Below are 27,101 nucleotides of genomic sequence, written 5' to 3'. Positions count from 1 at the left end.
ACCTGGCAGCTTTGGTCACACTCAGCTCTTGTCTGACTACCTAAATTCCACCCTTACTCCACCCCAGTCCTAACTACAAACTCCCCCACGGTTGTCTAACCTAACTCTCTCCACGTTCCTCATAGAAGGAGTTCCTGTCCCTGAAAAACGGTTCCTGTTTACTTGTTCTTCTATTCCTGCCACTACAGCCTAACCCCTCAACTGCTACATTCAGTGTCTAACGGCCCGATGCATAGCTGGTGTTCAGGAACAGGAATTTATTTAAGGTCAAAACATCTAAAATACCCAGAGGTCACCAAGTACCAAAGCACTATATACCTATCGGAGATGTCCGATAACAGCCCACCGACACTCAACATACCCCAAATGAGAAATGCCGTGCCCGCTCTAACTTTCCCATCTTATCATCCTTCAGATTTTAAAAAAGCGTCCTCAAGATTTTAGTAGGTCACTAGTGGCCACTGTCATCATTCTGTCTTACATTTCTATAGCACCCTTTACAGGTGACAATGTGTTTTCATATTTGTTACCACATTTTTGTTCATGACACATAACCAGAGGGGTAGGTGTCAGTACCATGTTTTTGAACGAGGTCACTGACATTCAAACAAGTCAGACAAGTTTTCCCAAGATCCCACAGTGTGTCAGAACCAGGATGCTACCACGTCTGCTGACTTCAAGTACAGTGTTGTGCCACTAGGCAGGAGCTGCCGAGATCCAAGGGCTCGGGCTCTTCTGACCTCTTTCCACGGCTATCACCTTGGAATAGGTCACCACTACCCTGCACTTAGCTTCCTTCATTTCGGTCGCCATAAAGGTACTCAGTGCACGCTACTTTCCCTGCCCAAACTGGGCTGTCCTCAGTAAAACATCACTAAACCAAACTGCTGGCATTTTAACACCATGTATTTATTACTATTCCCCATGCTTTTACTTCTCCTGAAATGTTCGTTGCAGATCTACCTGACAATCCAAACATAATAACACTTTCAAGTCACAGGCACTGTCTTTTCAAGGTCAAAGTGGTTAAACAAACAAAGAAAAACACTTTTTTTTTGAAATGCAACTTGTTTCTCTCTGAATCTCACTAGGAGTTTTACACATCCATTTATGACAAAGAAACAAACATCTGATCACAGGCTGACCAAGAATAATTCATTAGTTTTTAGAAAATGTAACTTCAGAGCCCAAACTGATTCCCTGTGACTTCTAAGCCTTGGTTTTTGCACTACATACACCCGTTTCATTAGGTGAGTCTGGAAAATTAACAGAAGTTCACTCTGCATGGGTATGTCATGTAGCATGGAATGATTTTACTAAGTGCAGGTTAAAAATATGAGGGAACAATTTTGCTGGGCAAATGCAAAGGTGAGAAAGTGAAGTCAAAACATCCCTCCATTTATGTTTTAACATCACGCAAAGCTTATATTAGAAAATAATAATAATAGAAGACAGTACCTCAGAGTCCCAGGATGGTTCTACAGCTTCCTTTTCTTCTAATCCTAATGCTGATGTTGCGCCTACAAAATGTAGTCACAGATACATTAATGAGAACACGTACCACTGGGAAGTTGAAATACATATATAAGCCTATCTTCATTCATGACTATGTGAATAAAATAAAGTGGCAGGGAACAATTTCAGAGGGTTGAAGCATTTTCTGGAAGAAAACTTGGTCATAGTTGGGATATTTATGAAGAAAGGTGGCAAAAGAAAGACACTTGAAAAGAAAATTGTATCATATTTGGATCTACACACTTCAGATTTTTTACATTATTTTTTTTTAATTGAGGTACTAGGAATTGAGCTATACCCTCCCCCCTCCAACCATACTAGCTTTTAAGCAGAGAAGGAAATCCACAGATGTGCACTAACTTACCACCTTTGTCATTTTTATGTGCTCCATCAATAGAAACCAATTTGTTATGATCTGCTTGCTCCTTTAGGACACTGTTAATAGTCCGAGTGCCGTTCTCTTTTCCCCCAGTTTTTGGCTTTGCTGCTTCTTCCTATAAAAACAAAACAAAATGTAACAAAAACCCAACTTCAGAAAACATCATATTCCTGCACTTGGTCATTCAGTCAATCAGTCAGGAAGACAACATATATTTACTGTATCCATGAGATCATAGGCATTATCCTGGGAGAAGCTGGCAATATGTATAAAAGACAGATTCTGCTCTATATTCTAGGAGAGGTAGAGACACATGAAAATGAATCAACACAGACAAGTATAGCCAAAAAGAAAAAAGGTGAGGGTCAAATTTTCTTTCCATTGTTTGTAAAATCAGCTCTATGTCTTTCAGAAGAGTCTGAGCATTTTCCATGACCTGACTTTTCCTTCCCTTAATTTGAATTTGAGATTATTCCCATCATAATTTGTACTATAGAGCTCCCGCTCTCACTTAACCACACTATTTCTGCTGTGCGTGTATAATAATCTCTCATTTTGACACTCATTTATCTTTATATTAATCTCATCCTTATTAAATGAATCCTTCCCCTTTGTACTCCTGCCCATCTTCATATTCATTCAGCTGTTCTTTTCAGTTGCTTTCTTGTTCTTTCCTTTCTTAATGGCACACTTGAGAACTGTTTATTGCCACCAACCTTTACAAATCTCAGTCCTGCACATGTGCCTCTCTTGTTATCACTCTGTTTTCTATTGTGATCTTGAGGACTTCCATTTCTGTGTAGGATCCTTTTCATCCCCATGAGAATCAGGGGGACGGTATGGGAAAAAGCACAGGAGGCACAAGTTAAAAATAAAACGGCTTACCTCTGTAACACCAAAGACTGCTGAAGATGGGAGAGGTTCCGGTGCTGGGAAGGCAGGATGAGAAAAGCCTGGAACTTCGGTTGATGGTTCGGGAAAGGTTGTAACCACATCTTCATTTTTATGATCAGAATTATTGTCCTCAAAGGAGGCGCTAGTTCCTGGTTTCAAAACACCATCTTTTGCCTCTGCTGTAGTGAAAACAAGGTACGGTAGATGAGATTATCTATAATTTCTAGTCAGTGAAAACACAAGAAGGACACTCTTCAAATAACTCACTGTTTATCGTGGGATCTTGCCAGGCCTGAATCGGCTTTGTGAACCTTGGATGCCAGACTTTCTAGAGAAGAAAATAACAGCTTTAAGAACAAGAAATATGAAATTGAATAAAATAATTATAACATTCCCCATTCCTAGAGGATCTAACACAAAGAGCACTGGCTTTGGAGTCATTCAGATATGGATTCAAATCCTGGTTCTGACCTTTACCAACCTACATCTTCTCATGGGGTGAGGATTATGAGAGATGATCTGAGGAGTCCCAAAATGTTACTTTCCTTACCCCTCATTGATTACTATACAAACACTGTGGGATCCATTAGATGACTTTCTTGACCAAAATGATCTAGAACAAAAACTTATCCCTGACAGTTTAGAGTCCTATTGAAAAAACTAACATTAAGAAATTTAAAGTCATTGTTCTATTTTGAAATGTGCTTGCATGATTTATATATGTGTGAATGATCTCTCATGGGGGAAATATGAGAGTTTACTTTTTAGCAGTATCTTATTTGGATGAGTTAGAACAGCAAACAGTATAAGCTACTTGTATTCCATTTGCCAAAAAGCTAAAGACAAATGATTGTTTAAATTCAGCTACTTCTAGGAAAGAGGAATTAAAAACAAAAGTAATTCTGAAGGGCAATGACTCATGAGTGAGAGCCACACACATAGTAAACAGAAAGCTGTAACTAAATACAGTCACAGAGGCAGAGTGAGATGGACTGAAAGAACAGACACTGAAGAAGTGTTTTCTGCAAAGAAATATTAAGTTTGGGGCAAATCATTAAAAAAAATTGGGGGAGGAGGAAGAAAAGGCAACATGAGACATGACTAGTCAAGAACAAACATAAGGCAAGAAAAAAAGGGAAATGTAATTATAACAAGGCATGTGGGGATATATATATATTTCAGTATTTATATATATAATAGATCAGTGATGTATGAGTATTGTTAGGTACATACTATCAATGAAAGCCTCTGTTTTACCTTTTTATTATATAAAATTATATAAATTATATATGCAAGTATATATATTGTTCTTCAGCAAATTTTTTAAAAATATCAAAATATATTGTATATAAAACATATATATAAAACAGAGGACTTTGTTCATAGTGTATCCCCAGTAATACTGACGTGAATTTCTCTACAACTCTTTGTTTGTCAATACTACTATAATAAATGTTTAAATTTTGTCACTGTTAGGCATTCAGTTGAACAAGGTCATCTCTCACTACCTGAATGCTGTAAATTGTTATTAGGGAGAGAGAGAAATAGATTTTTCAAAGTTCCTAACACATCAACTTTCCAGAGAGATAACTGGTAATCAGGATTCTAAGGAGAATACGTAGCTTGAAAAGATATATTGAATGGAACATGAGATGGGGCTAAAAAGAAGGTTAAAGAGTTTTCATCTCAAATTCTAAGCTCACAATTGGTGGATACTGAAAAACAGACTGTAACTTTTTCCTATTTATCATACACTTCTTATCTATTTCCTCGGCATTTATGACATATTTCCTCTCATAACAACTGAACTTTTACAACCTAAACAGAGGGAATACAAATTTAAGTCATATTTTTGGAAATCAAATGGATTTCATTATGACATAGTACACATATTATATTACCTGTACCATCCGATAGATTTCATTATGATAGAGTGTGCATGTTATATTATCTGCAACATGATACAGAATTCCATGTCTCCTCATGCATTCACATTCAAAAGATATTAAAATGTTTCTTATATTTAAGACCTTATTCTAGGTGCTCCAGGAAATGCACAATTAGGTTTCCTACTCTCTAGTGGAGTATACTGAAGCAGGGGCTATAAAATGAATATGTAAATAACTATACTACAAAATGTCTGAAACTTGAAATTTTAGAATGGGACACGAGGACTGGACATACTTTTTAAAACTATAATACAAAAGAATTCTGAAGTAGGTTTCATCATATGGTTGTTATTAAGAGTCTACCTAGAGAGCTGATTGTTATTTTAGGGAAAACATGTATTCTTCAATTAGATGAAGAGTTTTGAATGAACTCTTAATGGGATAATTTAGAAAACACAGAGGAATCTCTTTATAATATGGGTTTTGAGAAACAGAATTTTAATGTCTAAATTTCTATAATTTCAACTATTATTTTAGTCTTAATGCAGAACCAAAGGTAGAAATGAGGTTAAAAACAAACAAACAACAACAACAACAAAAAACCTCTTTCCTAAAAACCCTATGCTATGAAAATAAAAAGTGTCCAAGGCGGGGGGAAAAAAAAGACACATGCTACATAGTTTTGGAACTTAAAGTCCCCAGGAACAGCCCATGATTATCACAGAGAGTAGCTGTGTGCACTGAAGATGTCCCTGAGGCACGAGTATTATACAAGTGCCATCAGTGTGGTTTAAAAGTCAAAGAACCCCTATCTTTGGCCAAGCTTCACACTTCCTCTATCGTGGGAAAATTTTTCACAGCACAGTTTTCCTGTCACTATATATTTTCTGGTCCAATTTGCTTCAGCCTCATCTTCAGTATTTACCAAAGTAAGAAAAGAAAAAATCAAGCAGTCGTATTTTTATAAAATGGTTTACTCTGACCAACTTTCCAACACAAACATAGAACAATGATAGGCAGACCACTGCTAAATTTTAAGAGTAAATACTACACAAAACTAAATTCAGAGCAGAAAAATTAATTTCACAAGGGAGCACTTTACCTTCGGAGCAAGATCTGCGTCATCATCTGCTGAATGCCATGAATCATCAATACAATATATGGATGAAACACTTTGGAGCAAAAATACACATCAAAAATGAGTGAGTTCATTTCTTTAAATAAACAAAAGTCTACGCTGAGGGATAAGAAAGCAGATTTGGGAGCCAGGCTGCCTGATGGTCAAGTCACAGGTCAACTACTTGTTAACCAAGGAATCATGGGTCAACTAGTCAACCTCCTTGAACTACAGTTGCCTAGTTACTTAGAAGTAAGCTACAACAGCACAGCTACTCTGCAAAGCTTTTGCAGTAACTATATGAGGTAACAAATGTGAAGTACACAACACAGTGTCTAACCCAGAGTAGGACACTCAACAAACCTTGTTTCTTTTCTCTGTGTTCCCTTAGTCAACATATAATTTTTAAAAATCCACAAAATCCTACCTGCTTACAGAGAGATCTTCAATCCTCAATGGAAACTTAACCCTTAAAGTCTCTATTAAAGAGAAAATTAAAATAGATTTTGTATCAGCAATAGAAAAATACAGAATACTAATAGTATAAGACCAATGTTTTGTTAAAAAGCATTTCTTTGGGACCACACCTGGAGACTACACACTTGAGTGAATATTGAGTATACTCCTGGTGGGTAATTAATGAATAAAAACCACTTCCCCTCCTTTACATTTATCAAAAAAAAAAAAAAAGATATTTCACAAAATTTGCTATCTTATAGTGAACTGCTGCTTACAAGGACCAAAATCCCAACCAAACTTTATGAGACTCTCAAAAAAATGATAACCACTAGTAGAATCAGTATCATAAACTGACAATGTCAAACTTACATAGCATGGTGTTTCTGGATGATACCCATGGGACAAACCCACCCTGCAATTTGGCTTTGTCAGCCTCGTGTTATCTGGGCACAGTCATACCTATTCACTCACATATGGCCTAGGGCTGTTTTCACACTGCAATGGCAGACATGAGTAGATGTGACAGACACCACATGGCCTAAAATATTGACTCTCTGGCCCTTTATACAAAAAGCTTGTGCATCCCTGCTTTGTGTCATAACCAGGAAACCCTAAGACTCAAATCAAATCTTCTTACTCTTCTCAACACTCTTCAGTGAATCCGTGCAGCTGCCATTGCTGGCTCCCAGCTCGGCAACCATGTCTTCTTCGTTGTCCTTGCTGGACAACTGCAACTTTTCTTGGGTATTTTCTGCCCCAGTATGCGAAGAAGGTACATTCTCAGCTGCAAAAAGAGAAATGATTATTCTGCGGTCATCACAGTAAATACATCTCCTTCCCCAGTGGCGTTTAGGAATGAGCATGTGATGTAACACAGCCAGTGAGATGCTAGGGGAAGCCTACCGGCAGCGTCACTATTTTCTTCCTCATTAACAGAAAACATGCAGAGAGAAGCAGCCCTCCTCGCCTGCGGATACTGTCATGTGAGAAGATGACGCTTGGAGCTGCTGCCAATCAGCAGACCAGGAAAGGCGACATCACACGCCGGCAGCCTCACTGCTGAAGGAGGGACAGCATCTGGGATCCTGATGACATCACTGAACCTTCTAAACAACCCTGGTTCCTGTTGCTGTAGCCACTGTTACTTAGGTCTCCTATTATTATTTGCAGCTAAAAGCATTCTGACAAATTTCTTAAGGTCTACAGCAGACCTCCTCCTTCCTATAGTACTAGAAAGGCTTTCAGAAGCGTGCCTCAGCTAGGTAGTCACCTCGTTCCCAACCATTCCTACAGCATCCTTTTTGCACCAACAAAATGAAACTCATAGATCCTGCAAAGTTCACCGGCACATCTTAGTGTTTGCATTGCTGTCCTTTCTACCAAATGTAATCTTGAAAGATGTTCTGCCCACCAAACACTGTCCTTCTGCCTCCTTCCCTGGCAAACTTCTACTCGCTCTGCATGCTTACCTGACATCCTACCCACTTTTAAAACACTCCCTTCCTCACCATGCACTTAAAGAATCTGGGACATATTAAATATCAATAAAAAATACATAAAGACAGTTACAAAGTCCTAGTGGGCTCTGGGACACAAGAGCACAGAATAAAGTCAAGTCAATCATAAACATGGTGATGACTGTAACGAGCTCCTGGAGGCCAGGAACTGTGCTTTTGACCTGTTTGCATTCTGGAACGTCAGAGTGGTGCTTAGTACCTAAAACACTTGATAGTCATCTGTCAAGTGGGTGAATTCACAGATAAGAATGTTTTCTTTGACAATCCTGTTTTAAAAAAACATACAGACACTAACCAGGGACAACTCTATTGTGTTATGAGCACCTTGAAGGCCAAAACTCTGTCTATTCCATCTTTGTATTTCCTACAACAGATGTTCTATCCTTGATCGAGGTCTACTAAGTTTAAGGTGCCCTCATACAGTTCAGACTGAACAGCACGTTAGGGGTCACATCTAGGCAGAACAGTCGTCTTTTGTTTTTTGTTTTTTTATGTGAAGTATTTCTGTGTTTTTATTGCAATTTGCTGAGTCCTGAGTTGTGCTATTTGAGTATTTATTATGACAACCCTTTAACTAATGGCAACAAAGAATCTTTTCCTAAGAAAATTAGAGTTTCAAGACAAGTATCCCCCCAAAAAAGAAGAAAACATCTCACTCTCATGAAGTCAACATATCGCATTCTGTCTGCACTTATGAGGAATGAAATTGGCAACCGAGTGAGACCTTGTTGGTATAATGATGCAAAAAGTAACCAGTGCTTCTCAACAAGGCACTGCTTTTCTGACTTCTGCGCTATCACTAGGTATTTTAAAAAACAATCTCTTATTAGTATGTTGCACACTGGCCCAGTTGTGCAGTTCTAATTGTTGGCCATTTGTTTATAGCACCAGGAAGGCACTGCCGAGTTCCGTTTTAAAGACAGTAACATTTTTAGTGAGATTAATCACTATGCAATAACTAGCGTTCATTCTCCCAATGTAATCCATTCGCTTTAAAAACTAAAGATCCAGTTGTATACCAAGGCCAATTTGTTATAAAGTTAGAGGAAATGTACAACAAAGTTAAAAAACGTTTTCCTTATTTACACAAAGATATAATATGGGATTTCAGGGGCTATGATTAAATAAATGAATTTCTTTTCAGATAGTATTGTCTCAGATTTTAAATTACCTACAATTAACTTCTTAAATAATTCTGAATACTAGACCATTAAGAGAAACTTAATTAAAAAATAAAAACATACATGAAATTTACACACTGGCTTTTTTTTTTTACTGCTCTTTCATTATCAAAAGTTCCTCAGTCTTACTCCCTTATCTATGGTAGGACCAACAAGAGTAACTTATTACCAGAAATCTGTCCCAGATCGCTATTTTGAGAGGGAGTATTTGGTATCTTTCCTTCTCTGTAGTCGACAATCAGCTGGTAAATGCTATATATAAAATAATGTGATAAATAAATATTACTACTTGAATACTAATATGAAATATAATTACCAAATGTATTAAATTCTTAGATTATTTCAGATAATATCAGAGATATCAAAACTTCAATTGTCCCATATACGTCAAATTTGTACAATCTACAAACATTTAAATTTAGCATGTGTAATTAAAGAAGAAAAAAATTAAAGTGAAGTAGTCAGGAACTGAGGGTAGTACAGCTCAGTAAGTTATCTGGAGTGAGCCTGACATATGGAAAGTGTCTCAAACTCAGAAGTCCCAGCTCTATAACCAACAGCTATTTGTTCCTGGAAAAGCTGCTTCTCTTCAGCCCAAAGTCTTCCTTTATACAACTGGGATCTTACTGTCTTCTTAGGCAGTTGGTTATTAATACTCATAAGAGTATTATGAAGATTTAATGAGATAATGTACCCCCCCAGATGCTCAGAGAAAGCGTGGAAGAATGGAAAAATTTGTTCTTGAACTTTAATGCTGGAACTATATGAGAATCCCAAATAAAACCCACTGTGTGTTTTTTTCACAGGTGTAATATTTAAATGTGGCAGTTTTCAGGACAATGTTACAAATTATGCTGATTAGCTGTTCTTCGTGGTTTATACTTCAGGGCACCTCAGCTACTATATAATTTGTAGCTAAATTTATTTATAAATATATGACCTCATACAAGCATATGTATGAGAACTAAACAAGCTGTCACGCTGGTTTACGTGTCGATCACCATGAAGACCACGGAAACTGGATCAGCACAGGCGTCCCGGGAGCAGAGGTCAATCATGACCCGACTGCAGGACCAGTTTCTTTTTCCTTTTCTTCTTTTAAAATTTTAGTAAAGGTCTTTAGAGAGCAACGTCCAGACCCCAGACTCAGCTGCCAAGGAGATCCTGTTAAAACCAGTTTTAGTACCAACACTGCAGCAACAGAATCAAGGGAAACAAGAGAATGATTAGAATGCCCTCGCCCTGCCCCAATGCCTTGTGGGAGAGGACTGTCACTGTGATCTTAGGGAATCCCTCAGGCTCTTGGAAAATTCAAAAGGAAGATTATAGAAGAAAGTCCCCAAAGGAACATACAGGATTTTCTGCTCAACTAAACATTTCAAGACCTAAAGAATTAGTTAGAAAAATCAGATATGTGACATTATTTGTACCTCCATGCACAGGGGTTACACTGGAATGAAATGGAGAACAATAGGATCCCTAAGGATAAAGGTCTTACAAAGCCTGAGATAAAGAACCCTGTGCCCACTGCTCCATCTCACTAGTCTGGCCTTTTGCTGGTTTCCAGCTGATGATGTGGAGTGTCTCACTGCCATCCCCAAAGTGCCTGCTCCCAACTACGAACTCTCACCTGTCACATAACAAGTAACAGTTAGGTCATTTCCAACCTCAGTTAAGAGATACTTGGCATTTTAATGTAAACACTTACTGTTCAAACCCATTAGAATAAGCATATTGTTCAGCAGACCATCCGCGTGAATCTTGAGAATAGGGACTAACACCTTCCTGAAGAAGTAACTTGACTATGTCCGGGGAGTCATGAAATACAGCAAGGATGAGTGCTGATCTAAAAGAAAAAAGAGAGAACTTCACCCTTAGGAACTTAGTTAGCTTCACTTAAACAGTTAACTTGATCTATTTTACCAAGTTAATATCCTGCCCACCCCTGGAGAACTGACCATTTACATGCTCAAGTGCTCATCTCTGCAAATTACCTCCAAGGCCAAAATGGAGGGATAAAAAAGAAGCCTCCTGTCCTACTTGGGTAGCACACAGTAGAAGTTGCTAATTTAAAGTCCTCTGATGGACAGGAAAGGATGCTGAGGTCACTTGTCTGAAGTAGGTAAAGATTTAAAGAAAGGATTCCCCATTTCTTCCCTAGTCTGAAATATAATACTTTAAAATCAGCTAGAGGTCACGTAAGGAGAAGCTGTCTGCAGGCTGAAAACAGTAATATGAATAAAAATGGCAGTAAAACCAGTCACGGCTGCAGTTAACACGCTGAGAAGCACGTGCCCGGCACTAACCTGAATAGTCTACGTATGGTCTTTCTCAGGCACAGCCGCCCTGGAAGGATGTACGACGACCCTCCTTTACGTGTCAGGATACATATTTGTTGATAAGTCATGTCCCCCAGGCAACACACCTGACCAGCAGGAGAGCTGGGAATTCAACCTCGTCTGACTCTAAACCCCGGCTCTTTCCTCTTTATCACCCACCAATGACTTGTCTTCTTTAAAGGGAATGTTTTTTCAATAATTAGAGCTATTTTTCTTCCTCCTACCATTATCAATTAAAAATAAGAACATTAAAATGTACTAGAAATGAAAAAGGATTAAAACTGATGAACCCACAGTATCTGGTAATAGTTACTCACTGAGTGATACTCACTTAGTGATAACCTAATAACATCAGTATCCTTCAAAGAAAGTAATTTAAAGCAGAGTCATCCAAAAGACAAAACAAACTCCTTTTTATTTAATATGTATCTTTTAAGACAAAAATATATGCCAGGAAGTGGTTAAAAAATTATAAAAGAATGAAGAAATTCTACACTGTCTCATAAGCAAAATTAAAATTAAAGTCCGTACTAATAAAAGTAAAATGAAATCCCTGAACTGTTGTAAGATCACATGACCAAGAAAATCAGGTTGCAAATGACATCAGTCACTATTACAAAGGAAGATGAATCCTGCTGCATACTGTTCTTCGTGACACCCACGGAGAATATATGCTCTTCTACCTAACTCATGATGTGTTGATTCTAAGTTAATCCTCTTCTTCTTAAGTTAATCTTTCTGATTGGCTGTTATTACTCTAGAACAACATTAAGGTTTAAAAAAAAACAGAGAGAACCAACTACTGTACCTTTGCACGTTGTCGACTGCATGTACATTTGCCCCGTTCTCTATCAAAAATCTGACCATTTCCTTTTTGTTCTCCTTGACAGCGAGTAAAAATGGTGTCAAATTACTCTGTAAAACAGCAAAAACAGTTGATAATGTACAAAATTACATATAATTTTCAAAACTGAATTTAAAAACTTAAGTCTCTGATCTTAAACATATACTATAAAGTAAATAACAAGCAGCCCCTTCCTCTTTGCCCCTCTATGCTCCTTCCCTTTAAAAGGCTCCTCCTTGATCTCTTCGAAAGTTTACCTGTGAAGTCATTCTCTGAAACTCACTTAAGACATTCGCTGGTTCCAAGAACCTTTGCTTCTATCGCAGTGTCTATCAGGCATTCTGTAGTTACCTTACTGCTCAACGACTACTTCTGACCCTCTAAACACTGCTCCAGAGAGAACCATTTAGCTACTGAGTCAAACATTTTTAAGGAGCCATGCTGAGTAGAAAGATACCATATTGTCTGCAACATGCATAGCCTATCCAATTATAGCTATGACTAATCTCATAAAGCTTGCAGACATTCCAATGGGAATATGATTATTTGCATGTAAAGAAAAAGGTTTCCTTAAACCAACTTATAAATTCTAATTTGAAAAATCCCATCCCACTCTTAAGGGATTATTATAAAATATGAAATAGACTATAAATTAATATAGAGTGTCTTTAAAATATTGAAATATTTATCAAAATATATTATACAACAGGAATTGTAAATTCAAATGCTTACAGAAGCAATGTAGGTGACCTGAGTAAGTGAAGGTCCCAGGTGAGGACAGCAAACCGGAGAACACATGTCCCACTGAGAAGGGACCACCTCTGCAGGGCAGTCTGCTAAGAGCCTCGGCTCAAGGGGGACCAGATTTGATTCTTCAGGAGAAGTTCTGAAATGCAGATTTCTGCACGAGTCTGCTAAATTTTCAATGTTGACTCAATGTGTGGGGACAAACTGAACATATCCAGGGCCATGTTTAGTCTATAGCCCACTTGTGTTTTTATGTTTGTTGTGTTTCCAACAGTTCGGTATAAATCAAGTATTTGTAAGTAAAACCTTGCCTTTCTTTAGTATCATATGTCTTACACACAAAAACACTGGGCCCCAACATGTAATAAAAATTGTGATTAAGACTCATAATACCCAGTTTAAGAATTTTTCCAATGCTACTAAAACTACAATTTATCTGTGTCAAATTCTCCCTGATTGTTAATCAAATGTATAATTAAGATGAAGGATTAAGAGGCATAAACAATCAGGTATAAAATAAGCTACAAGGATGTATTGTACATCATGGGGAATAGAGCCAATAGTTTATAATAACTATAAGTGGAGCATAAACTTTAAAAATTTGTGAATCACTAAACTGTATACTTGTAACATATAATATACTACATCGACTATACATCAATTAAAAACATAAGATATTGTAAAATAAATACATTTTAAAAAGCTTAAAATATCCCCTTCAAGAATTTTTTCTTTGCCTACTAAAACTACAATCTACCTGTATCTAATTCTGTCTGATTGTTAATCAAATGGATAATTAGTTCAGAAGCTGGCCAAAGCTAAATTACTAAAACCATTCCAATTTGTTACTAATGTCATGGGTTTTGATGTTTAAAACTGCCATCTTGCATGGTGTATTTATATATAATTGAATACGACTCATCCATAAAAAAGAATGAAACAATGCCATTTGCAGCAACATACAAGGACCTAGAGATTCTCATACTGAGTGAGGTCAGTCAGAAAGTGGAAGGCAAATCCCATAGGGTATCACTTGATATGTGGACTCTAAAATACGATACAAATGAACTTATTTACAAAACCGAAGTTGACTCACAGACATAGAAAACAAACTGACGGTTACCAAAGGGGGAAGGGGGTGGTGGAGGAATAAATTAGAAGTTTTGGACTAGCAGATACAAACTACTATATATAAAATAGATGAACAACAAGGTCCTACTGTATATACTACAGGGAACTATTCTCAAGATCCTGTAGCAAACCATAAAGGAAAAGAATATGAAATATATAAGCATGGAGGACCCCAAGGTGTACATGGAGGGCCATGTGGCCACCAGCACAAGCGAATGACCCTGCCGGATGTCAAACATGACCTGAACTCACTTGCCCAAATTCTAGGACCTGGGATCCTGGGGTGCTCAGGGCCTGTGGCTTGCTGCCTCCCCTGCCCAGGTGCAGTCACCCAGCTCCCCCTACTGGGTACTGTGTTCCTTCCTCCTCCCACCCATCCCCAGTGGCACACCTGCCCCTGCAGGCAGCCAGGCCTTCACATCATTCCACTCACCGCAAGCCTTCAACTTCTGTAGGCGCTGAGCCTGCGACCCACTCCCAGGCACTTCCTAAGGGGAAGTTTTTCCTTCTGGGGTAGAAGTGTGGCTGGGAGACAGAGCTCTGCCCTTTCTGTGGGCACTACCTCTAGCCCCTGGCCTTGGCTTTGGAGTTGTTTCCATGATAACAGGGCCTGATGTATTGCATTCAGTATACATATTACTATAAATAAAACACTTGTAGCTAGAAAAGACCCTGTATTTCAAATATCTTGTAAATAAAGTTAGTTGAGCTATACCTTGTTTATCGCCTCGATATTTGCATGATGGCGGAGCAGCTGTGTTGCAATTGACACACTCTCTTCCAAGATGGCATAATGGAGAGCAGTGTTTTGACCGCCGTCCTCAAGATTTGGGTTAGCACCGTGTTCCAGCAGGATACCGGCACATCCCCTGTTCAGGGATTGTACAGCCTGTTGGTATCATGCCAAGAAACAGACTGTAAGTGCCAGGCATTCCAAGTTAACATTCCCCAAGTTCCATCAGTTTCTTATGTTTAAAACAGATAAGTTAATTTTTATTCTAAGTAATTAAATCGAATCCATCTCACGTGGACACTGTTGGCAGCTACATACCCTGATGAGAGCTGTCGTCCTTTCCTTGTCACGAGCATTCAGATCACAGTTGAACTGGATAAGGAGAGCCACCACTCCTGGACAGCCGCTGATGCAGGCCAAGTGTAGCGGAGTCCTGTGAACATGAGAGAACTTTTTAGGGAATAGAGCACACTACTTCAAAGATACAATTATTCATGTAATTGGAAACATTCAACAGCATGCTATTCCTACCCCTTTAAAACTAGCATTTAGTCTTCTTATCTTAGTTCTTCCTATGGAGAAAGAACAATATTTATTAGCTCTTATTACTCACCACTTTAATGGAAGAACAACCTGTTTGAATAGAAAGGGCATGCCGTTGAGATTCAGCTCAACTTGGGTCTGACTCCTACGTTAACACTGTCACTCATTAGCTCTCACTTAGCCTGTCTGTGCCTCCGTGTCCTCATCAACAAGATGGGCATGAAGTGGTAGTTATCTTACAGGACGCCACTGTGAAGCTTAAATGAAAAGCTATGCAGAGTGTCTGGCAGTTTCTTGCACAACAAAACAGCTCAATCATTGTTAGGTAATATTATAATTGTGAACGTTACTATTTCACAAAGACAACATTTCAATTAAGTAAAATAATAGTATATCTACTTTGCTGCTGCAAGGATGAGAGACAACCCTGTACTTCAATGTTTCTAACATGTTCATTTTCTCACACTTCAACATCTCTGACATGGGAAGGCAATTTAAAATTCATGTCTTACAACCATAGTTGGCAGCTCCTCCCAGGTCCGCCATCCCGTCCCGCCACTGTTACCTGCCATTCTTGTCTCTGCTGTCTACGGCATTTTTCTTACGTGACAGCAACTTCCGCAATGTTTCATCATAGCCTGAACATGCAGCTCTGTGGAGCTTTGGTAGCTCACGCTTATCGGTGATGTACGAAGGCTCAGGTCTCTCAAGATTCCTGAGGCCCACCCAGCTCGTGAACTTAATCACTTTCTTCATGACCCTGCCTTTCGCCTTCCGACACCACGCCCTTCCCGCTTGGCCTCTTGCCACCTCCCAATCTCAGCGCTAGCGCTATGGAAAAGCCACAGAGATCGCGCTGCCACACCTTGGCTGCGAAGCTCAGAGGCTTGGAATGTTTGGTCCGGAACACTCGTAGCCTAGCAACAGACCTGACCCTCAACTGCCCCTCAACTGTCCCTCCAGAGCCAGTGACCCTGCACGTGGGCACGGAGGCCCGGAGGCCCAGTGTGCCCCGTGTGCACGTGGGAGCCTAAGCCATTTCAAATCTCTGCAATGGCTTGTGGGCCATTTTAGATTCCTTTCAGATGTCAGTGCTAGGTGGCTGAGTGTTTCAGGACATTTCCAGAAGTGAGGCTTGCCCCTGAGAAAGTCGTGTTTGTATGTGACTGTGGTTAGAGTAGGGTGGAACTACAGGATGCTGAAGTCCTCGTTCCCCAGAGAGCTCCCAACCAAAAACCTCTCCATCTCCTTATCGCTCACTGTATTCCTTTCCGCATCCCTCTGGGCCCCAGCCAATCTCCAGGGACTTTAGCAGATGCAAACAGCAGGAAGCTGTTTTCACGGTTTCAGAGACTGTGGCAATATGCATCATTAAGTACAAACATGAGAAACCAACACACGCTCTCAAGATGAAATGAAAATGTGTTTCTGCATGTCTGCTGCCCCTGCTCTGTGACTCAGCCTTATGTTACACGCTTTCTTCACTTTTATTTTATTTTTTGCTTTTATTTCCACCAATTAAATCTTTAATTAATCCAAGATTTATTTAGGAGCATGGTACAACATTTGAGGACTTTTTAACCATGTAAATACAAAAGCACCACGTCAGTGACTCAGCGAGACCACGCTGCTGGCTGACCGCTTGCAGGAGTGGTGGAAGGCAGGGCAGGCCTCTTCTTCCTGCCTAGCTCCGTCCTTCCTCCCTCAGCTGGGTAATTATGGTTTCTGACCCTGCTGGGATCAAAACTGCAGGGGTGCACCAGCTCCTCCTGAGTGGCTGATACTCCTGGGAGCTGGTCTTGAGTGGACAGGACCTGGCAAGTGTTTTAAAGCTGACTCTCTCAGGGGCACTTCTGTGCCCACACCTACAGTGGCGGGCAGGAGGGGATCATTCAATTATCATGAGCAATTATTAATGACTCCATATCATTTTAAATTTCATTATCAGAGCACATAAAGAGACCTTTGGACTTAATCCAGTACAGCACCCTTTGAAAACAGTGATTTTTCTAAATATACTCGAGTGAGGGAATTCACACTTTCCTGAGGAGTCCTGTGATCTCAGAGGACATTCACACACACAGACAAAACACCCATGACACATGGGCTCGGGGAGATGATGCAGGCTTGGGGAGATGTTGTGGCCTTCGGGAGATGTGGGCTTGGATAGATGATGCGGGCTTGGGACATGATGTCGGCTCGGGGAGATGACGTGGTCTTGGGGATATAACATGGGCTTCGGAGACTATGAGGACTTGTGAAGGTGATGTGTGCTTTGGGAGATGATGCTGGCTCGGGGAGATAACACAGGCTCGGGGAGATGACGTGGGGTTGGGGAGATGATGTGGGTTTTTGGAGATGTGGGCTCAGGTACATGATCGGGCTAGGGGAGATGATGCGGACTCGGGGAGTTGTGGGCTCAGAGAGATGTCTCTGGCCAGGGGAGGTGACACGGTCTCAGGGAGATGACATGGCCTCGCGGACATTATGTGGGCTTGGGGACATGATGTGAGCTTGGGGAGACGTGGGCTTTTGGAGATGATGTGGGCTTGGTGAGCTGTGGGCTCAGAAAGATGACGCCGGCTCGGGAAGATGATGGTGACTTGTGGAGATGACATGGACTTGGGGAGATGTGGCTTTGGAGAGATGATGCGGGCTTGGGGAGGTGAATAAATTTTTAAACTCTCTTCTTTTTATATGTTGCTCTTCATACGGAAGAGCCACAGGACCTAAACTGTTAAAAATCTTTAGCTAACGGATCTCAAAACAACAGCTTTTGCTTCTTTCTCATCAAGGTAAATCACTGTACATCTCTTGAGTGCTGACGACATGACAGCTGTGTTTAGGTACTGGGGGTATAAGATGAAAAGCACTGGTTATTGTCCTTGAGGAAGTTTTATTTTTTCTCTGGACTGAGAAACCTAAGTAGACGGCTCCAATGCAATGTATTAAAGTACAAGGAGGTATCAAGTAGGTACAGCTTCAAGGACTTGAAACCTACACAGTCGGCAAGTGGCTGTGCTGGAAAGATTTGTTTTCCAGGTTTTATCAGAAATATTTTCACACCATTTCAGTATTAAAAATCTGTCATCCCTGCCAACATCAGCTGCACAATGGAAATGTGTGAACTACCACAAAAGGGGATTTGAAAACAAATTCAAGGGAAAAAAATAACACTGTTTCTTTTATCACCATCCTCACAGTCCTCTCCCTCCTGAGTGTAAAAGGTCTGTACACATTCTGTTGAATGGTGTATGATGTGGACTGAGGTAAAAAAAAGCCTTCAAATTTCTATTGTAGACTCAAGATCTAATCTGTCCAGACTTGAAGTCTGCCTTAGCACAGAGCCTTTAAGGGGAAAATGTAAAGTGAAAAAGCTTTGACTACCCTTAGAAGAAACAGTGTAGCAAATAGGGAACTTGAGAGAACCAAAACAACAGTTCATCCAGTCAACAGGATATTTCCTGTTTTCTGGGGCTGTAAAGGTAAAAGAAGACAGGTCAAAACCTCCTAAAAGCAGACAGAAATTCTCAGTTTCTCAATGCTTAGAGAAACAAAAACTTGCTTTAAGCACACTGTCAAGTTTTTCTTTCAGTATTCGTCAAATTTTGAAAATATACAGGGTGTTAGCCTTGAGATTTGGCTCTGAAGCACAGAACTAGAGTCACAACAGTATTTCATTCCGAAGAAAAAGAGGACTCTCCAGGCTGTAAATCAGATGTGTGGGTGAGCCATACCCTTGAAACAAAGATGAGCCAGAGACAGACTGTGTAACTTAAATCCAAACTCAGCTTTAACCCATCCTCCGTAGTAACACAGCCTTCTTAGAATGGCACCAGTCACTGGACTGGGGACCTCCCTCTATTTCAGTATGACCTCAGTAATTACTAACACCTGCAAAGATCCTATTTCCAAGTGCGGTCACATACTGAGATTCCAGGTAGACATGAATTTGGAGGAAAACTCTTCACCCCATTCCAGTTGGTATGCCCCAAAGAAAGGGATTCTGCTTCTATTCTCGAATAAAGAAAATTCTGAAAGTCATCATCATACTACTGGCAAGACCATTCAGGAAGACAGACACCACTCCAAATATTTAAAACAGAATTGATTTAATAACATTGGTTACAGTGGCATTTGGAAGGTTGCAGCAGCCAAACCGGGGATGAGGAGGTAACCCAGACGTTAGCACAGAAGCAGCCCCTAGCACTCCTGCATGTGAGCAGAGGGAAGTGATGTTATCAGGGCCCAGGGATGCCAGCCACCCAGCAGCAGCTAAAGCAACAGTGAGCCTGCCAGGCACAAAGCGGACCCATGAGTGGACAAAGCAGCCGGCAGGGGTGGATCACGGTGGGAAAGGGGTGAGAGCAGGTGAGGGGGACCCTGGCGTTTCCTTCCCACTGCCCTCTGACTCCCCACCCAGCCTCCATTGGCCAGGCACAGCTGGAAGCCAACATCACCTGGGAAAATCAGCCTGAGAATGCTGACACCTCTGCCAAGCAAGAGAGAGGCTGGGAACAGATCGGTGGGCAAACTGGCCATGGCCAGCACAGCAAACATGGAGGGAGGTTAAAAAAAAAAAATCCTCAGATGCTACTAATTAGGATGTAAGCTTAAAATTAAATGTCTTCAGGAGGTAAGCATAGCCTCAAGTGCATCCACTGTGTTCAGTCTCCTCACTGACAGAAAATGTTGCTTTATTCTTAATTTTTGGAAAACAGACAATATAATAAAACAGTTAATGGACTTAGGAAAATTCTTTAAAAATCTCAGTAAATTTTTAAAATGTGTGCAGTCTCATGTGATACATATGATATTGACCTAAAATTCTAAATACCTGTTTTCTAATTTCACCTCTTCTCTGGGCTTGTTTTGAGCTTATATAGAAGCGGTATTCTGTCAAAGAAACCACATTAAGAAAGCAAATAACTAAAAGTCTCCTTTTTCTTTCCTCCTTCCTCCGCATTAGAATTAAGAAAAGTAACAAAAGTGACAGTCTACAGCCTCCTTGAAAAAAAATCCCCCTACACATTCTGATTCCAACTTTCTAAGCCATTATACAGCATTGCAAAGCATTCTGTTTCTGCTATTAAAGTACAGAAAAAAATGGTTTCACCATGCACTGATTTAGTAAACAGAATGGAAATGATATCAACATTGATATTTTGTGAATTGTCTATGAGACGAATACAGCTCAGTATGTCCACTAAGAAAGAGCTAGGGGGAGGGGTAGGAAGAATGAAAGAAGGGAAAAAAGAGCTTTGAAAAAAAGTATCAACTTCAAAGCTATTAAAAACCATTCCATTTTGAGCAGATGCCAACCCGCACTCCCTGCCCAGACTCTGTATTTTCATTGTTAACGATACAGAAATAAATGAAGACCAGTCTATCTCAATAAGGATATAAATCCCATGAGGACAAAGCATGTTCACCGATCCTCCAGCATACAGGGTAATGCTCAGAGCATATGCTAGATAAAAATGACAGATCAGATGAATAAACGGCAGCTTCCCTGAACACAACAGCCAGAATGCACCGCTTATTCCTCTGCAATCCCACAAAATCTAGCCTCTGTCACTGGTGTGAACCCCATCAGTGTGCCTGGTACATTGTACCCTGTGCCCTGTATTGTCCTCCCCTGCCCCCCATCGAGTACTTGAATACAGAGAATGGCTAATTTTTTTTGTTCATGGTAATAGCTCATGCTGTCCTCGAAACATGTCTCCGATTGTTTCATGTATGTCCATCTCATCTCTAAATCGGATTGCCCTCATTTCTGTCCTCCCTTAATTTATAGTGTGGCCTCAGGTGGGTCAGAGCTGCTTTGAACCGGAGCCTGCTGTCTGGAAAAGAGATGGTTGGATCAGATGATCCAAAGCCCCTTCTAATTCCAACAGGCTATGATTATCTTAGGGCCTGAAGGTAAAAGACTAAGAAGGCCAACAGGGTCCAGGTTTCCAAATGACTTCCAGTTTGGTGCATTCCATTAATTTGTAAAGTCAGTTGTTATGTGCTGCCGGTAACGCTGATTTATATTCCGAGCAGTGGGGAAGTTTCCACGTAAAACAGAAGAAGTTCAGCATGGCAATGAAGCATCCATCCTTTGACGACAATCTGATCTGAAAAACAGGACAACAAAACCAAAGAACTGCTAGGGGTAAAATGTGTTGATCTTTCATGTCTTAGGGCAGAGACACTACTGAGGAGCTCCCCACCAAACATTAATAAAATCCTTTAATGCAGAGGCACTTTGTTACAGTCTCCACAAATGATGCAGTCCCAACACCAAAGGAAAATGCATTTGTATCAGATGTAGAATTTCCAAGACTTCTGTGTTTAAGTTTTTCTTTAAACAGCTACCTAATATTAATTTTTTATGTCTTCAGTGAGTGTTTACTGACTACCTGCTGTCCAGCTGTGGACTCTGCACTAGGAGCTAGGTGAGTTTGAGGAAGTTATTCCACTTAACTTGTGCCTGAGTCTCTTCATCAGTTGAAAGGGGATAATGTTAGTGCCCGATTCGCAGAGTTGTTGTTTGGATTAAATGAAGTAACAGGGACAAAACCCTAGAACAGAGACTAACACATAGTTAGCAACATTTAAGTGACTTTTGTTGCTAATGGTGTTACTGCTGTTGTTCTTTTACTGTTACTTTCCCATGCAAGGCACTCAGCTAAATGTGTTGGAGAGCTTTTAAGAAGATATCACAGGGGGGGAGGGGAATGACTAAGCAGAGCACAGAGGTTTTTCTGGGCAGTAAAAATATCCTATGATATTCTAATGGTAGATACATGTCATTATATATTTGTCCAAACTCAAAGACAGTACAACACCAAGAACGATTCCTAATGCAAACTGCAGACTTGGTGTGATTGTGATGTTTGGATGCAGGTGCAGCAATGGTAACAAATGCAGCCTTCTGCTGGGGGAATGTTACCAATAAGGGAAGCTGTGGTGGAGGGGGAGAAAGGAGCACACCAAATATCTCTGTCCCTTCCCCCCAGTTTTGCAGTAATCCTAAAAGTGCTCAAAAAATTGTCTTAAAGCACACATCATAATATCGATGTCTCACCCCTCAAAAAAGTCTGAAGTCACAGAAATGACAAATGACACTATTAAATGGTAAAAGTAATAATGCCATGAGAGAGAAAAAGATAAGATGCTATGAACATTTAGAAAAAGAATTATTTGCATAAGTTTCCATTCTAGCCCTTTCCACACAATGTGATTTTTTTTTAAAAAAACATGCTTTCTGTCCCTCCTACCCATCCCTAGTGGACTGAAAGTCACTTGGAAGATAAATGTATGGCTAATTCATCTTTCACTCACTTTGCCTTGCAAACAACATGATGTAAAGGAAAATTTCAATAAATATTGATTTAACAGGAGTAAACATCACTAAGCTCACGTTCAGATACTTATCATTTGACTGTGATCTGGGCATCCACATAGAGATGTCTAGAAAGAAGTGAGAAATAGCAATTAAAATTTCTTAAGTAAAGGAAGGGCCTTGCACAGAGTCCTATACTTCAAGAAAATACTATAGTTGTCTGCAGGATTATCAAAAAGGCAAGAGGTCACTTAAATTTTCCAGTGTTATTCTAGTGTCAAGAAATTTAATCCAACATATTTTCAATTTTTCCTGAGTTTTACATCTTTAATAAGTTTCATAAAAGTTTTTTTTTTAAACCTACTTCAAGTTCATTATTGGGGTGGTAACACTTGGCTCATTATTAAAATAAAATAATGTTTGGACACTTGAAATGTGAGGCCATTTAGCAGATACTGAATTTTATGACTTCTTACATAATACTCATGATGTAGATACTCTCAGAAAGAAGGACTTTGGCTAAGAAAATTTTATTACAGATTCTGTGACTGGTTTCCTATCCATCTAATCCTCTCCGTGAGGATTTGACTAAAATCTAGAACCTTTGGAAAGTAATTTAGGGCAACAGTTCCCACTTACACAGAAAACAGAAATAATATATCAGCCCCCTCCAACCTGCAGGCACTGCAGAAGCTGTAGTTCAGGTAAAACATTCTCTCTAAATGCTGTCTTGCCACACCACCTCCCCAAATTGAGATATTTGCAAAGTACTTTCCTATAATGCAAGGCAGTTATTTACTTCCTTTATTTCCTTCTTCTCCAGAAGCTCAGAGTAATTAAAATGGTATTTCCTATTTATTTCTGAAAAGACCTTGAGACATTTGTTTCTGGCCATTTGGGAATTAATACTCTGAATCCATTATGACAAACTACAACATAAAAGAAACACACAGTTGATAAAGCACAAAAAGTTTATTTTTTGAATTGCATTGCTAATCCAAAAAGGAAATGTGGAAAATTCCCCAAAAGTAAGAAGTACTGATGACGATGATAAGCTAAATGAAGAGCGATAAAGAGAGTAGAACCTAACCACGGAAAGGAAAATGGAAGTGAAACCATTAAGCAGCGAATTGGCATGTATATATAACACACACCTCTTACTTAACTGAGTAATAAACTGAATTCAATTCCAGCTGCAGCCAGTCCCCCCAAGTACTTGGGTAAGTAAGTTTACAATAGTTCCTTGCTCCAAGTACTGCACTTGTACATTTTCTTCCCATTTTGTTGAACAGGAGACAGCTGTTCCTAGGATTCCCCTTTAATTAAAGGAAATTACTTCCTTTCAACGCTTGAGAAAGTAAGTTTTATTTTGTGGATTTGGGATCCTGAAAAATACCAAATACTTAGTAAAACTGGGGGACTGTAGGTTATTCACAAACATGAACTCTGTGGCTGCTGGCATTCCAGGGATCCTATCCCAATCAACCCTATTCAAAATTAAAAATCACGGCAAACCCCAAGCCTGCCTGCCAGCCTGAACCGGGTGACAGCTGAAACACTCCTTTCTGTGCAGCAGAAAGGTGGCAAACGGCGGCGGCTGAGCCAGAGAAACTGCACTCTGCCCCCAGGCTGAGGGGCCAGGGACGCACCTGCCAGCCAGCAGCGACTCAAGAAAGCGAAAGGACTTCGGAACAGCGATGAGAGAAGAAGGGCTCACCCAGGCAAACTCCGCGACTCTCAAGCGCACCCCGCCCCCCCGCCGCCCCGCGATCCGGCCGCGGTGAGCCCGCCCGCAGAAAGTGAAACCGAGGAAACGCCGCGTCGGAGGCGGGGGGGCGACATCAGCCCGCCGACGTCCGGCGCCGTCCTTCCGGGATAAGCGGGGGAGGCGGGGCGGAGGCGGGCTTGGGACTGGCTGAGGCTCCGGTGGGTGGGTGGGTTCAGACCAAGGGGACTGCGGTTCGGCGTGGGGCTCAGTGGGGTCGAACGAAGGACTCTCGGGCAGCGACTCGGCGCGGCGCCTTCTGACGGGTAGCAGGGTGGCGGGTCGCGGCTTCCCGGCCAGCCAGTGCCCTCCCCGCGCGGTCCCAGTCGGCTTCTCCTCGGATCCCCGCGGCCAGCGCCGCGGTGCGGGCCCGGCGCAGAGGCACCTGCTACTGAGGGACCCCGCGGCCCGCCCAGGTGCTCGTGATGGGGCTGATCTTCGCCAAACCGTGGATCTTCTTCTGTAACCAAGGTAAGAAGGATGGAGCTGCCTAACGTCTGGCACCGGAGGAAGTGGGTCTGGCCGCCGAAGGGGACAGCTCGGGAGGCAGGGCTCTCTGTGGACACTAGCGTTCTGAGACGCAGAGAAGTGAGTGAGTTAGTCAAGAGGGTAGGGTAAGAACTCATTATTTTAGGCTGGGAGTAGATGCTGGAGAGACGTGATGACGGGGAGAAATGGAGAGTCAGGAAAGGGGCATTTGGTCTCCCAAGAGCCAAACCAAGAATTTGGGGATTTTAGTGAAGGAAAGCGGAATGCACCATTGCTACCCGGAGGCACTTGCAGGGCCTTTTTCGTCTCTCGTTAAGCATCCTGAGTGTCCTGCCTGAGGATAAATGTCTGCCCCCAAACCTATCAACTTTTTAAAACTAGTGCTGCTTTGTTTTCTGCCCTGCTCTTGAAGCCCGTGCGCCTTCACGTTCTGTTGTTTCGCCTGCTCACCAGGACTCGGGAATATGTTGTCCTGTAGAGATTCACGGGGTTCCTGGAAATCTTCATTTTAAACCGATTATTCCTCTCTTCAGTGCTGGAAAACTGAATGCTTTTGCTTCCATGTACTATGTTGCTTGTCCGTAACTAGTCTAGAAGTGGTTCTGAGACATCTAAAACTTGCAAGTCCAAAGGGCCGAGAAGTTGTAAAACCTGTTGTGAGTCAGAGTGACTCAGATGTGATGCCTTCTGAAGAGAGAAAATTTACGCACAGAAAAAGGGCCAGCAATAGGTAAAGTTTTAGGCATTCTTTTAACAGAATGTTTTCTCAGTAATTGAAGCCAGTTTAAAAACTCAACTAGTTTCATTTTGCATTTAATGCCCAGGCCTAAAAAAAGGCAGTCTTTTATGGCCAATTTGTTACTGCTAATATGGTGGGGTTTTTTTCCTGGACTTAATAAGTCATGAAGAGAATGAAATGGCTTTAGCTCACTTGTGCCGTAGATTGATAAGAATACTAAAATAGCCTTTTTTCAAGGTTACTAAAGATAGATACATACACATATACATTGCCTGCCTTCCTTCCCTGACCACTCTTACCACCCCGACACTCAGTCTCTGTCTTTACCATTTTTCTGAGTAACAGTTATCCCTGTCATCATATAAGCTTATTTGTTTACTTGTCTTTTTCTTTCAATCAAAACTCACTGAGGCATGAACTTTGTCTTACTAACTGTTGTAGTCTCAATATAAAAAAACTTTCAATTTTTTGTTTTGTTTCTCAACATAAAAATTTTATGTTGAAGTAACACAGACATTCTTTTAAAAAAGTTATATAATTTTAAAGTCTGAAAGTGATGTATATTAGTCAAATGTCTTTAATGCCTTAGCCTTTTTTCCCTAGTATATAATTTGATATTTCTGGATAATGTGCATATATGGAAATTTTAAACAGTATAATTTGTCTTTTTTAAAAAAATGATGAAATATCAACATATAATATTTTACTTATTTCAGGTGTACTAATTATTTATTATAGCAGAACAGAAAATACTTTGGCGCTTTTCCCTTATCACCCCTATATAGTGTTTTGGCTTAATCCACACTCTGTCTTTTCATTATTGTCACTATAAAGTTTAGTTACTGCTGTGCTGCAGTGTTCCCCTTTTTCCTACACCTTTTTTCCCCTAGAGTAACTAATATTTCATTGCCTTAGTTTTCTTTGTATGTTTGGTTAAGTCATTTCATGCTATACAGAAGCTCTCCTCCAAGTTTGTCCACACACCTCTCTGCCCGGTCAGTGTTTTATCCTGCTCCAAGTTGGACCTGTGTCCCTCTCCGTGCCTGGTGCACAGCTGTTCTGGACATGTCCTTGCTATCATTCTAGGAATTTCCCTTCCTTTTCTGTTTTATGAGAACTTATGTTTTTCTTGCTTTGCTCTTTGATGAAGCACATGCTTCAGACATTTGCTGCAAAGGTTTCCAAAGTGATCATTTTTCTGCAGTTTAAAATACTGAAAATGTTTTGGTCTGTCTTCCCTTTTGATTTATAATTGGGCTAGATACAGAATTCTGAGTTGGGAAAATGTTTCTTTCAGAAGTTTGAAGATGTTGTCGTTGTCCTCCAGCTCCTAGTATTGTTGTTAACACCAGTATTTTGCGATTTTTTTCTTAGGCTTTCTACTAGATTTTAGAATCTTTCATTTATCCTTGGCATTTTTAAATTTGAAAGAATTGTGCCGTGTTAGGTAATTTTTTGATTCATTGTGCTAGGCTTTCTGCACCTTTTTA

General features: G+C 40.5%; 3 protein-coding genes across 5 annotated transcripts in view; 1 reads left to right on the top strand and 2 right to left on the bottom strand.

Moving 5' to 3' along the window:
* Positions 1-27,101, top strand: part of ZNF529 (zinc finger protein 529) — a 198,529-nt gene that overhangs the window by 80,862 nt on the left and 90,566 nt on the right. For 2 of the 3 annotated variants that reach the window (XM_064489589.1, XM_064489583.1), the window contains exon 1: positions 24,538-24,854. The exons of the other annotated variant lie outside the window; for it this stretch is intronic. Coding sequence is in view for 1 of the 2 variants with exons in the window: in XM_064489583.1 (XP_064345653.1) it covers positions 24,809-24,854 (46 nt within the window). In the remaining variant the exon portion in view is untranslated. Of the gene's footprint in view, positions 1-24,537; positions 24,855-27,101 lie in introns of those variants that run through there. 3 annotated transcript variants of the gene reach the window in all.
* LOC135322087 (ankyrin repeat domain-containing protein 26-like) lies at positions 636-10,009 on the bottom strand. The gene is made up of 9 exons (XM_064489569.1): positions 9,942-10,009; positions 6,891-7,087; positions 6,222-6,273; positions 5,780-5,849; positions 3,056-3,116; positions 2,780-2,967; positions 1,880-2,009; positions 1,459-1,520; positions 636-963 (listed from the first exon to the last, which is right to left on the bottom strand). Exons 1-9 carry the CDS (start codon positions 10,007-10,009, stop codon positions 931-933), a joined length of 861 nt encoding a protein of 286 aa, XP_064345639.1. The 3' UTR covers positions 636-930.
* On the bottom strand, positions 9,132-16,162 carry LOC135322104 (ankyrin repeat domain-containing protein 7-like). Its single transcript, XM_064489650.1, has 5 exons — positions 15,854-16,162; positions 15,064-15,178; positions 14,728-14,901; positions 12,099-12,205; positions 9,132-10,797 (listed from the first exon to the last, which is right to left on the bottom strand). Exons 1-5 carry the CDS (start codon positions 16,042-16,044, stop codon positions 10,656-10,658), a joined length of 729 nt encoding a protein of 242 aa, XP_064345720.1. The 5' UTR covers positions 16,045-16,162; the 3' UTR covers positions 9,132-10,655.

Source organism: Camelus dromedarius, chromosome 9 (assembly GCF_036321535.1).
Source record: "Camelus dromedarius isolate mCamDro1 chromosome 9, mCamDro1.pat, whole genome shotgun sequence".
NCBI lineage: Eukaryota > Metazoa > Chordata > Mammalia > Artiodactyla > Camelidae > Camelus > Camelus dromedarius.
Note: the sequence above shows the minus strand (reverse complement) of the source record. Positions and strands in the feature narration are given on the sequence as shown.